At 40.1% G+C, this 13,192-nt stretch overlaps 1 protein-coding gene across 2 annotated transcripts in view; it reads right to left on the minus strand.

Annotated features, from left to right (window-relative positions):
- ADAM23 (ADAM metallopeptidase domain 23) overlaps positions 1-13,192 on the minus strand; it is a 244,957-nt gene that overhangs the window by 27,091 nt on the left and 204,674 nt on the right. For both annotated transcript variants that reach the window (XM_021008754.2, XM_021008750.2), the window contains exons 22-24: positions 11,928-12,047; positions 9,584-9,752; positions 4,132-4,243 (exon numbers count right to left, since the gene is read on the minus strand). In XM_021008754.2, the coding sequence (XP_020864413.1) occupies positions 4,132-4,243; positions 9,584-9,752; positions 11,928-12,047 (401 nt within the window). The remainder of the gene's footprint in view (positions 1-4,131; positions 4,244-9,583; positions 9,753-11,927; positions 12,048-13,192) is intronic.

Below are 13,192 nucleotides of genomic sequence, written 5' to 3' on the forward strand. Positions count from 1 at the left end.
GATTCTCCCTTTAACCAGAAATATAAAAACCAAAATCACAAAGTATACATGGTGAACTCCAATATGCAAAATGACATCCCACAAAATTTATAGCCAATCAGGATGTCAATCAAGCTTTCCAAAGCAATTGACAAGCTATGAGAAACCCTGGAAAACTCTCTCATTGGGTTGTCCCCAAATCGCATACTTTACATTGACTGCTCTGGTAAATTCATTCATATTAAGTCATGGCATCTTCTTTTTATTCAGCATGTTAAAGCTTCACCAGGACTGTTAATAATTCCAAAAATCAATGAGGTTGAGATATTGACCCTGCTCCTTTCAGAGGCAAAGGGAGATGCAGGGGTAAATGTGAACATCATCTTCTCCAGAATGAGTCACTACTCCTAGAGCTTTCTCAAGGAATTTAATTTAATTTCTATCTCGGAGCTTCGTCCAGGAATTTAATTTAAATTATGGAGGAACTGGCGATAAAAAGGAGTAAGGAGGGAATGTGCAGCAGAAAGGGCTAGAAAGTGAGCTTTCCCAGACTATCACAGGCACCCAGGAGGTTCCTAAGAGAGAGGGCCAAACACTGAGCCAGATGAGATAGCTCTGCTCTCATGCTCATCTATGACAATATCTCTATGCTGAGTTATCTCCAACTTTCTTACAGGAACAATATGTGAATAATCTTTCTCATCTTCTTTAACATAATCATAAAAGTTTGAGCTATTTTTAAAAATTCCAGCAGATCAATGATTGATTTCTCTGTTAGAGCAGTGTGTTTATGAAATGTAGCTTCTGGAAGTCGGTCTAGACTTCTTTTTAGGAAAAAACTAATGGAGAGTAAGCAGGGGACTGTTTCTCACTGGGGTCAAGGAGGGAAGGGAAAAGAAAGGCACAGAGAGACATTGAGAGAGAGAGAGAGAGAGAGAGAGAGAGAGAGAGAGAGAGAGAGAGAGAGAGCTTGAAAGAAGTGTTATTATAATTCCTCTAAAATCTTAGTATTATAATCATATTAAAATAAGAGAGGAAGGATGGCAAAGGACATGGAATGTTGGCCTTGGAAGCAGGATGACCTGACTTCAAACCCCACCTCAGACAAACAGTGGCCATAGGCAAGTCTCTTGACCTCTTTGTGTTCTAGATAATTCTCTGAGACTAGAAGTTGCAGAGAAGATGACGACCTAATATTAATGGCTAGTATTCACATAATGCTTCAGGTTTGCTAAGAGCTTTACATACATTATCTCATTAGATCCTCACAACAACCCAGAAAGATAGGTGCTATTATTATCCCCATTTTACAGATGAGGGAACTAAGGCCATGAGAGATTAAGTGGCTAGCTAAGGGTCACACGTCTAGTGAGCATGTCTGAGGTCACATCTGAATGCACCTCTTCCTGACTCCAGTTCCACTGTCTCATCCATCGAGTCACTAGCTGAAATCACTTGCTTTGGTAGAGAGAATTGCATCATCCAGGTGTTCCCTAAGCTGATAAAATCACAGGTCCAGACCCTATCCCTCTCAATGGGTAAATGAATAAAATGTATATTAAATATACCCATCCAAACCAACCCCGGAAAGCTATACAGCCACTCTTCACACCAGCTTCTCCTCCTTCCCTCTGCTATGCCAACATCCATGGGCCATGTATATTTAGGGCCATATTTTGACATCTTGACTGCATTGCTGTTTACAGAGTTAGCACTTCTGGATCAAAAATAATGAAGGCATGGGCTTAAGCAATGGCTCTAAAAGCATAACTAAAGGAGTAGCAGAGTTTTGTGTTTTTGCCCACCTGCAAAAGGAAACCATGAGATCTTTACAAATGTTTTTACACAGTGCTTCGTATACTTTTGATGTAGTGGTTAGAGAGGGAAAATAGCAGGCGACTTGATACTCAAGTCATCATAAGGGTTTCTATGGACCATTCATTAATTGGTGGGTGGGGAGCACTATGTCGTTTTGCTTTTTATTTTACCTGGGCTGGGTCCTTTCCTGGTTTTCTTGCTTTGAGCTAATTTTGAAGGGTGTGCCAGGACTATGCACAACACAGCTGTGGTAGCACAGATGTGCACTGTCTGAATATATCTTAGAAGAAAAGGGTGCACAATTTAGAAGGATTTGGTTTGCAGTGCTCTGTTAGTGCAATTATAAAAGTTACTCTGTCTTTAAAAATTCAAATACTGGGAAAATACAGTAGGTAATTTCCCAAATCCATAGAGCTAACTGAATTGTAGATTTAACTTAACTACTTACTGAAAATTGGCCAACCTCTCCATATGGTATTCCAAACATAGTTATAATGTGAGAAAACCATTAATGAAAAACATCCAAGCAGAAATTATTTTAATCCTTAACAGTGACAAACTTGAATATGAAAACTGAGATTTTTCTAGTTAGCCCTTTCCCATCATTATTAGCAATGTTGTAAAATTGATCATGTTTCTACCTGTATACAAAGTCTCATGTTTTCATATATAGTCATTAGTTATTTGATGAATATTGTGATTGTTATGAGCAAGAATAATAAATGCTACCTTAAATAACAATATTAAATTCATTAAGAAGGATTCTTCATTATTTAATAAACATGTCATCTAAGAAATACATGTTTACCCTGGAGTGTGCATAGCAATTATTTAATGATTCCTGCACTCCTGCAATGTTGAAGGAAACTCTTTGATGTTAAGTTTTCCTGGAAGAATGAAGATTGGACAATATAATGTGTCCTCTCTCTTTATACGGCAATATTAGCATTACCATGTTTGGACTTCAAATTTGATTCTAAGATCAAACATCATTAGAAAATGACTACATATCTATGTGTATATGTTTATGTATTTATATACACACATATGTCATATAAAAATGACCACATATACAAATGTACACGTACCTGTTGTTGTTCGTCCTTCGTTCTTGAAGAGGAAGGACCATGACATTAGGAAGATTGCCATGACTTACAAATGAACTGGATTTAAGGAGGGAGGGCTATGCAAAACCACCAGCATCACTCTGTTCTCCAGAGCCATATGGATCCAGTGGCCAGATACAGATCAGGATGACTGGAGAAGACCTTGGATGCAGTGGGAGATCTTAGCCTTTTTAAGTTAAGATCTTTCCCAGGTCTCAGTTTGACTGAGGAAACACCCATTCAGTGATACACATGTACATGTGTGTGCATATGTGTGTGTGCGTAAATACATCTTTAATCCAGGACAATATATATTATTTTTAGCTGTAAGGACAATGGTCCAAAAGGTTCCTTTAAGGACAGCATAAAATTAGACTTCTGTGTGGAATAAATTGAGGATCTGCTGAAGAGATCTGTGCCATAATAGTGCACTCTATCTAATGTTGATATAGAAGCAGCAAGAGGAAGTAGGAAAATTCACCAAACTTAGAATCATCAGACCTAGGTTTAGGCTCCAGCTATATAGATGATTAGTTGTGACCTGGGTTCAAATCTTGCTTCTAACATTCACTGTCTGTATACCTCTCTAGGCCTCAATTTCTCTGTCTGTAAAAGAAGGATAATAGGAGGGATGGATGATAATGTAAACATGATTAAACAATATAATGAAAGATGAGGTGCCACTTAGGAGTAAGAGTACCAGAATGCAAATCAGGAGACCAGGGCTTTAGATGCCTCTCTACCACCTAATAGCTTTGTGACCCTGGGCAAGCCACCTGAGACTCAGTTTCCTCATCTATAAAGTGGAGGTTTTTAAAAAAGTAATTATTCTACCTACCTCCTAGGATTGTTGTGAGGACAGTACTTTGCAAACTACGTTATGATTTGTCCATTAATTGGGAAATCTATGAAAAATTGTAAATAATAAATTCTCACGTTTACGAAAAAATATGATTAAAGGAGAGAAAAAAACAGCAAAAACCTAGAAAGAAGGAAAGTCGCTAAGCTCATTTTTCCTCAGGCATAGGTTCTGGAACAATGAAACAGAGCACAGACAAAGACAGTTGTCAATACATGACATTTAGAACACTAAGTTGCACTCATTATAGGGCTTGGGAATTTTAAAACATTCTTTATCTCCTTCCAAAGCTATGATGTTGCTCTACTGGTGCCTTTTGGGAAAACATTGTCTAAATATATACAACAAAAAGGAACTCTAATCACAAACCCTTGGGTCCATCTTCCTTCGAGGCTGGAGGTTTTTTGATAAGATCTCGGATGCTGCAGTCCGTCCCTGCCCAGGTGTTATTACAAATGCAGGTGACTTCATTACTACACACCTATGTGAGAGAAAACATGAACAAAGAGTGTTTTCATCATGGTTTTCTGGTGGTTTCTTTTGTTGCCTAATTGCTCAGTCACTCTGGAAAAAAACTTTACTCGTGATAAAGTCACAAGACTCTTGCAGGACGCTCCCCCTCCTCCCTGAATTCTGTAGACTAAGTCTGACATTAAAATTTTACTAGTAATCCAGAACAAGGAAACCCTTCCTCCACTCTATTCCACTTCAACACACACACACACACACACACACACACACACACACACACACACAGAGCAGGGTATGAGATACTCTTATTACACTACTGATATAAAACAGGGGATCTTAATCATTAATCATCAGCTACTAGCTGTGTGTGGTCCTGGGCAAGTCATTTAACCCTATCTGCCTCAGTTTCCTCATCTGTAAAATGAGGTGGAGAAGGAAATGGCAAACATTCTAGTATCTTTGCCAAGAAAACCCCATATGGAGTCATGAAGAGCCAGACAGGACTGGAAATGACTGAACAACAAAATCTTTAAATAAAAACCTAGCCTTGCTGCCACTAATCTCACATTTCCAACCAGACAGAGGTTAAATAGTGAAATTTTAAGCTCTTCTTTACCCTGCTTCTGTTCCTAAGTTGCACAACTCTTAACCAAGCTGTAAAATAATTTCAAGCTCTTTCAAACTATTTAAAACTTCCTTAAGTATTCCCCAAGGTCCTGAACATTCATTACGTCTGGCAAAAATGATGTGTCAAAAATATATTGTGGAATTTTTTTGTGGTTTGAAAAATGAAGATAACACTCAATAACTCTGTTGTTAAAACAATGTGGGGAATCTCTGTGCTGGTGCAGATGATCCCTGTGCATGCATGCCTCCTCATTCTGTCTGATGTGACCCTCATCCGTGTGTTTCCGTACATCCTCCACAGAGGACCCACCCACGATGGGAGATTGACTTTTTATGGTTAATGAGCTTCATTCCCTCCTCGAGGACATCAACTTGCTGGTTACTGACAGAAACCACACACTACAACTACTAATAATAGCTAAAGTCATGTTGGTGCCTGGTTTGTAGCACTCTCTGCCGTTCCACTACCTAAGGAAGCTGGGAAGTGGGGAAAGGTGAAAGGGACTGGTGCACAGGATTGACAGCTGCTTGGTATTTTGATCTGTTTAATGGGTCACCATAGCCAAACACTTCACCAACAGACAGACTTCCCAACTCTCTGCTCTTAGCTAGGCTGGTCCTTGGAGAACACACATGGACAAATCACTTGTCATCTCTAGGCCTCTGTTTCCTTAGCTATAAAATGACAAGATTGAATTCAATAAGCTTTCTATGGTCCCTTCCAGCTCTAAATATATAACCCAAAGATCCCTTAGCAGACCACTTTTTGAAATATTACTTTACTTTTAGCAATTGGGGTTAAGTGACTTGCCCAGGGTCACCCAGCTAGTAAGTGTCAAGTATTTGGTCTGAGGCCGCATTTGAACTCAGGTCCTCCTGACTTCAGCGCCGATGCTCTATCCACTGCGCCACCTAGCTGCCCCCATTACTTTCAATATGTTATCTCTCAACACAAAAGCTTTCAAAGACTCCTTATTTCTAATTGTGACCATTATTAACTTCTCAGCCTTAGCGTGAAGATTCTTTATGATCTGGACATTTGTAGTCCATCTTATTTCCCACAAGTTCACCAACTTCGCACCTTCTTCTGCAATTATTTGACTCTCCCAAATACATTAATGATCTTATTTCTGTGTTAATGGTACATATTCCCTTGCTTGCAACCCTGCTCCTCCTCCAGTCCACCTCTTCCTATCCCAAACATACCCACCTATCCCACAAGGCAGCTGGTGGTGATACAGCACTGGACCTGGAGCCAAGAAGACCTGAGTTCAAATCCAGCCTCAGACTTTTAGTACTCTGTGACCTTGTACAAGTCACTTCACCTTTGTCTCCCTTAGTTTCCTCAGCTGCAAAATGGGAATAATATAATAGCTCTTACCTCCCATGGTTCAAAAGTGCTTGTAAAGCACTTGGCACAGTGCCTGGCACATAGTAGGTACTTAATAAATGCTTCTTTCCTTCCTTCCCGGTAAAGTCCCACCTCTTCCACAAAGCCTTCTCTGAACACTCCATTTCTCACTTATCATACCCCTCTCCTCACTCTATTCCTACAATCCTTAAAAGTCTCTATTATATACTTTAGTACCTGATAATATATTTACCATTCACTGATTATTAGAGGTGGGTAGGTAGCATAGTGGTTAGAGCATTGGACATGGACTTACAGAGACTTGAGTTCAAATCTTGTCTCAGATACTATCTATGTGACCTGAGCAAGTCACTTAACTCTGTTTCTTCATCTATAAAGTGAGGATTTTACCTCCCTCTCAGGGGTGTCATAAGGATAAAATGAGATAATATTGGTAAAGTGCTTTATGAACCTTAAAGGACCACACAAACACTTGCTATTATCTTTCCTTGTCTCCTCAACAAGACTATAAGATTCTTGTAGGCAGGCACTCAAGGCTATATAGATCTTCCACATATCCCTTGACACTATGCATTGGGCTATGTACCTGGTAGATGTTTGCCAGATGTTTGTTGACTGACTGGCAATGAATATCTGTTACACAGGTCTGAAAGACGCCTTCTGAGATCAGACTATTCAGCATAGTTTGGCTGTTCTAATTTCTAAATTCCTGGCATTATATCGAAGTGGGATAAAATTCAGAAAAAATAAACAGGCCTCTGCAAGGCTTTGAAGAACACTAATCATTGGGAGTAGGGATCAGTGTAATATTTCTTGAAGCCTTTATCTCTCTACATATGAACTGTATAGATAGAAGGCTTACTAAAGAGGATATAAGCTTCTTAGTATAAATGGATTTCTTAATCTTAAAAGTTGAAACAAACTGATTAGGATTAATGCCAGTGTAGGGTAAATGGGAAAAAGATATCACAAACTACATCAAAATCTCTCTGTCCCCCTTTTGTCCGCAGACTTAGAGCCAATAACAGATTCAAGAGAGAACATCTAGTTCCTCGGAGTTTGGAGCTCTCTTAATCTATCACCTGAGGTCTCCACTCAATAGCCTCCCTCCCCCCACCCCAACATATCTGCTTTGAGGGGATCTTTTCTTTCTTTTTTTTAAATTTTAATTTAATTTTTTTTATTTTTAGGCAATTGGGGTTAAGTGACTTGCCCAGGGTCACACAGCTAATAAGTGTCAAGTGTTTGGTCTGAGGCTGGATTTGAACTCAGGTCCTCCTGACATCAGAGCCGGTGCTCATCCACTGTGCCACCTAGCTGCCCTGGACCTTTTCTTTTTCCCTTTGCCATCACTTTAGAGTCTTCTTCCCAGTTTCATGACATGACTCTCATTTTCCCTTCCTGAAGCCTGAATGCTTCACCAGACTTTCCTTTTCCCCCACACCAAACTAGGCAAGCGTCTACTTTTTCTTTTAGATATACAACTTCAGTGTAAGTGTCTGTGGATTTCCCAAGTACTCGGTCTTATGGATTTTTAAAAAGGCGGCTGTTCGGGTAGTGTGAAAGAGCAGTAAGCCCCCATGGAATTTAGGAGCCCACTAAGTACTTGGGCAAATGAAATTACTGTCACTTAGCTTTGGAGAGACTAAGTATTCTCATCGATAAAATAAGAGCATTGAATGAGACGACCTCTCAAGTCCCTTCCAACTTTAATTGGAAGTGGCAAAGTGGATTGAGTGCTAGGTCCAGAGTCAGGAAGACCTAAGTTCAAATCCAGCCTCAGATGCTGACTAAAACTGTGTGATGTGGGCAAGTCACTTATGCTTTCCTTAGTTTCTACAACTGTAAAACAGGGATAATAATAATAGTACCTATTTCCCAGAGTTGTTATGAAGATCAAATGAGATAATATTTGTGAAGCACTTAGCATTGTGCCCCACACATAGTAGGTGCTTAATAAATGCTTGTTTCTTTCCTTTTCTTAGTTGATGGCTTCCTGCTTTTCAGCCTGTGTTTTTTAAAGTACAAACACACACGAAGTGCCAGTACTGATACTAGCAACCGACCTGGTGCCTATTATTCAAGCCTTTTTTGTTGAATGAATACTGAAGGATGTGAGAGGAATCACTGACATGGCTTAAACCTTACTTTGAAAGAGTAAATAGCTTTAATTCAATTTAACAAATATTTACCAAGGACTGATTTTGTGGAGGACGGTGTGCTGGCCACACCAATCCAGTGGGAAGTTCTTTGAGGGACCTTACTAACTTCCTTCTATCTCATTAGTTGCTCTAACTTTTTCCAAAAGAAAATGACAAATATTATTGCATAAATTTAGCAACACAACACACGGTGTGGCAAAGGAGCTGGACTCAGAATCATGAGACCTGAGTTTGAACCTCTCCCAATATAGGTACTATGTGATCATGAGTAAGTCACTTAACCTCTCAACCTTAGTTTCCTTATCTGCAAAATGGGCATGATAATAACAAATAAATAATTCATAAACTACTAGCATTTTTAGAACATTATAAAGTTTGCAAAATACTTTATATATGTTATATCTTTTGATCCTCACACAAACCTGTGAGGTAAGTGGTATTATTTTCATTCCCATTTTATAAATGAGGAAACTGAGGCTAGGACAAAGTACCCAGGATACATTGCTATTAGGTAGCTGAGAAAGGTTTCAAATTCTGATCTTCCTATTCTCTAGTGTCTGGGCCACCTAGCTGCCTTGTTACACATACAGTACCAACCTCAGAGGGAAGCTACCAAAAAAAAAAAGTGCTTTGCAAGCCTTGAAGCACTATGCACATTCTAGTTGTGATGATTCAGTTTGCCAGAAGAAGAATGGTTTTGACAAGAACATAATTAATAAGAAGTATTCATGGAAAGGTTGCTAGATTCAGAGTCAGAGGAGCTAGGTTCAAAACCTAATGGTTAACTTACTATATGTGTGACCTTGGGTAAGTCTCCTATCTGCTCACTGCCTAGTTTCCTTACAGGTCAAATGAAGGGCTCAGATGGAGCTTAAAGTCCCTTCCAGCTTTAAATCAATGCTCCTATGAGCCTGTGGTCACAGTAACAGTAGGTTATAGTATATGTGTATCTGTGTGTGGGGGGGGGGGTGCTCAAGTGTGTGTGTGTACGCTGTTCCTCTTAGACTGTAACTGTCTGTTCTTTATCAGGCATCAGTTTCTTGATATCAATAAATAATGGGTAAAATGCAGTAGGCAGCATGATCACACAGAGAACTGCTAAAAATGAAAATTTAATCCAATAAAACTTTTACAAAATACATAGAGCCAAAGAGGGCTTGGCTCAGCCTCTTGTTACCTCCTTACTTACCCCATGGTTTGAACAAACTTTGCCATTGGAATCCAGGGGGCAGCTGCTCATGTTTAGGGACTGAATCTGTAGGCACTTTCTATCAAGACACATCATGGATGGGCCACATGGAGTTCCATCTTCCACATACCCTACATCAGTATCATCATCTAAAACAACATGGGCACCACTGGGGAAAGAAGACAAACGTGTACAACCATTAGCTGTGTGACCCTCGACAAGGCACTTCACCCTATTTGCCTCAGTTTCTTCATCTGTAAAATGAGTTGGAGAAGAAGAGGGCAACCCACTCTAGGATCTTTGCATCAAGCCTAGAGGTTTCAAAGACAAAAATGAAGAAGACGGAAGAAAAATCCAAATCAAGCAAGTAAAGATTTATTAAGCACCTACTATGTGTAGTTTACTGTCTTAGTCTCTAAGGTTACATCACTAACATGAAAAGTGACAATTATGTGGGACTATAAGTTATGTAGGCAAAAAACTCTAAATTAGAATGTGATAAGTGAACAAAAGATATTAAACCAGAGAGATTAGAGAGATTGAGGACATATTAGGTTTAGGGCTGGAGTCAGAAAAGGCTTTGTGGAGGAGGTAGCACCTGTACTGAATGAAGAAGAAGCAGCAGAAGCAGAAGGAGAAGCAGAAGGAGAAGCAGAAGGAGGAGAAAGAAGAAGAAGAAGAAGAAGAAGAAGAAGAAGAAGAAGAAGAAGAAGAAGAAGAAGAAGAAGAAGAAGAAGAAGAAGAAGAAGAAGAGAGGAGGAGGAGAGGAGGAGGAGGAAAGGAGGGGAGGAGGAGGAGAGGAGGAGGGGAGGAGAGGGGAGGAGGAGGAAGAGGAGGAGGAGGAGGAGGAGGAGAAGAGGAGGAGGAAAGGAGGAGGAGAGGAGGAGGAGGAGGAGGAGGAGGAGAAGAGGAGGAGGAGAAGAAGAGGAGGAGGAGAAGAAGAGGAGGAGAGGAGAGGAGGAGAAGAAGAGGAGGAGGAGGAGAGAGAAGAGAGAAGATTTCCAAGCACTGGGTCAACCTGCACATGTGCACAAAGATAGAAAGTGGCAGGCCAAGATTACACAACAGGTCACCAAAGGAGACGTCACCTGTGGCAAGAAGGATTGCCACCCTGTCCTCTGAAATCAGAAGGAAAAAAGAAGAAACAAAGGAGATATAGAAAGTCTTAAAGGAGTAGAGGAAGGCAATTAAGAAAGTTAATATCAGATGGCCTCCATCTCAGAAAAGTAATTAGTGAAGCCATCTGTTTTCAAAAGCCTAACCCTCCCTCAAAGGATGGTGATTTGCCTGCATGACAGATAGTCAAATGAATGTGTTAGAGTTCCCATAGGCAAATGCAGAAGGGCAGCCCCAAAACGTTTTAAGCGATGGCAGTATGGTTGGAATGAGCATGCAGCTTCCAAGGGTGGCTACTAAGCAGTTCGTCTGGCACATAGTAGGTACTTAATAAAGGCTTGTTGATTTAATGATTTAAAGGGGACAACATGTATCTGAATAGAGGAGGTCCAGTATATCTATTACAGAATCTCATGACCTTTGCTCAGATGAACTGGATTTTATACCTCCTACTCACAGATGTTTAAACACCAAAAGCAGTCATCAGTAACACTTTATCAATATTTTCCAGATGTAACTATTTATGAATCACATATATCCCATGACTGAAACAACTTAACAGCAACAATAAAATCTCACACTGGAGAAAACAGTGCGTGGCAAACTACTTTTTTCAAATTTTTAAACTCACGGCTCCAAATCATAACAAGTTCTAATCAGACGAATTTGGATCATGTGACAAAGCACTGCCACGATATTAGACATTGAATGGCACACTGTCCTGCACACATCTGGCAACACAATAAATATTTGTTGAATGAATGAATGGTGATCTAGAAAGAATTAGACACGTTAATCATTAAATGGGCATCTAGGAGGTGCAGTGGATAAAGCACCACGCCTGGAGTCAGGAAGACCTGAGTTCAAATCCAGTTTCAGACACTTACTGGCTACGTCATGCTGGGCAAGTCACTTAACCCTGTTTGCCTCAGTTTCCTCACCTGTAAAATGAGCTGGAGAAAGAAATGGCGAATCACTCTAGTAGCTTTGCCAAGAAAACCCCAAAGGGGTCATCAAGAGCTGGGCGTGACTGAAACGACTGAACAGCGACAACAAATCTTTACGCACACTGTTAGGGATTTTCAAAAGGAAAGCAATGACAAAATAGGAATAAAATGCATTATTTGAAGCTGTCTTCCAGTTTTTCCTGGTATTCATTTGCCTCTGGTTTTGTCTCTTTAAGTTTCACTTCCTGAATGACTGAGCTTTTCAGTATGCAATACATTACCTGCAGTCAATCACTCGGCCTTGGTGGTAAAAGGAGGTTGGGATGATTTCTCCCTGAAGTTGGCCAATTCGTGGAACTCGTGTAAGATTAGTGCAGAGCAAAAAGCCACAAAACACATCACTGTAAACATAAAAGGGGGGAGGGATTACAAGCATTCCAACCTCTAAAGTTTTTATTTCTTTCTGAATCATAATTTCACCCATTCCTTTGATTCAGCTTAAGAAATGGCTTGAGAGAAATAATTTGTTGGTGGAGTGAAACGTTGCTGATCCTAAGACCCATTAGTGTTAGTGAGATGCACATTATTAAGCTGCCAAGGGTGGGAAGTCATCCTTAAGCTAGCTGCTGTCTGGTTCTGAGTCACCCATAAGCTAGCTGTAGGAAACTGTCAATGACATAAACAATGTGCTCTAGTCATCTCTTCATATTCCACCGGATGTTTTCCTGTAGGCTCCTCCATCATGCCCCTAGGATCCTCATCATCCTGGAAGATCATATCAGTCCTGGTACGCACACTTCATCAGCGCCTGCTACCCTTGGGGCTCCTCTGATTGGAGGAAGGAGCCTGTCATTTTTTTCATTTCCCATGTGGATGAACGCTTATGACGCTGATGTGAAAACATCTCAGAAGAACTGGGCAGGTTACTTGACCTTTTGCTTGCTTCTATGAACATTGTGAATATCACACATTTCTTTCTAAATTATTTGAAAGTATGCAAATGGATTTGGTATGATACACCATTGTACTGGAGAAATTAATATATTACCTTAGTAATGTACCTGAACTAAATGATTGAAAGTTCCAGGGGTGCATAGAAACCAACATAATTTGTATGACATTTTGAAATGAAATAAATATTTTGGACTACTCTATCATGTGACCACACCAGGTACTCTTTAGCACAGTGCCTGACACACAGTGAATGCTTAATAAATGTTTACTGACTGACCAACAACAAAAAATTATCTGTCTTTATGCAGGCCATGTTAGGTGAAGACATGGGATTATGAACTTGATAGATAAAACTTATTATAAATTTCTTCACTACGAAACTTCAGGTAGCTAGGTGGCTTAGTGGATAGAGTGCTGGCCCTGGAGTCAGGAAAACCTGAGTTCAAACCTGGCCTCAGACACTTCCTAACTGTGTGACCCTTGGCAAGTCACTTCACCCTGTTTGCCTCGGTTTCCTCATCTGTAAAATGAGGTAGAGAAGAAAATGGCAAACCACTCCAGTATCTTTGCCAAGGAAACCCCCCTACTGGGA

This window comes from Phascolarctos cinereus, unplaced genomic scaffold (assembly GCF_003287225.1).
Source record: "Phascolarctos cinereus isolate Bilbo 61053 unplaced genomic scaffold, phaCin_HiC Scaffold_7;HRSCAF=346, whole genome shotgun sequence".
Classification (NCBI taxonomy): Eukaryota; Metazoa; Chordata; class Mammalia; order Diprotodontia; family Phascolarctidae; genus Phascolarctos; species Phascolarctos cinereus.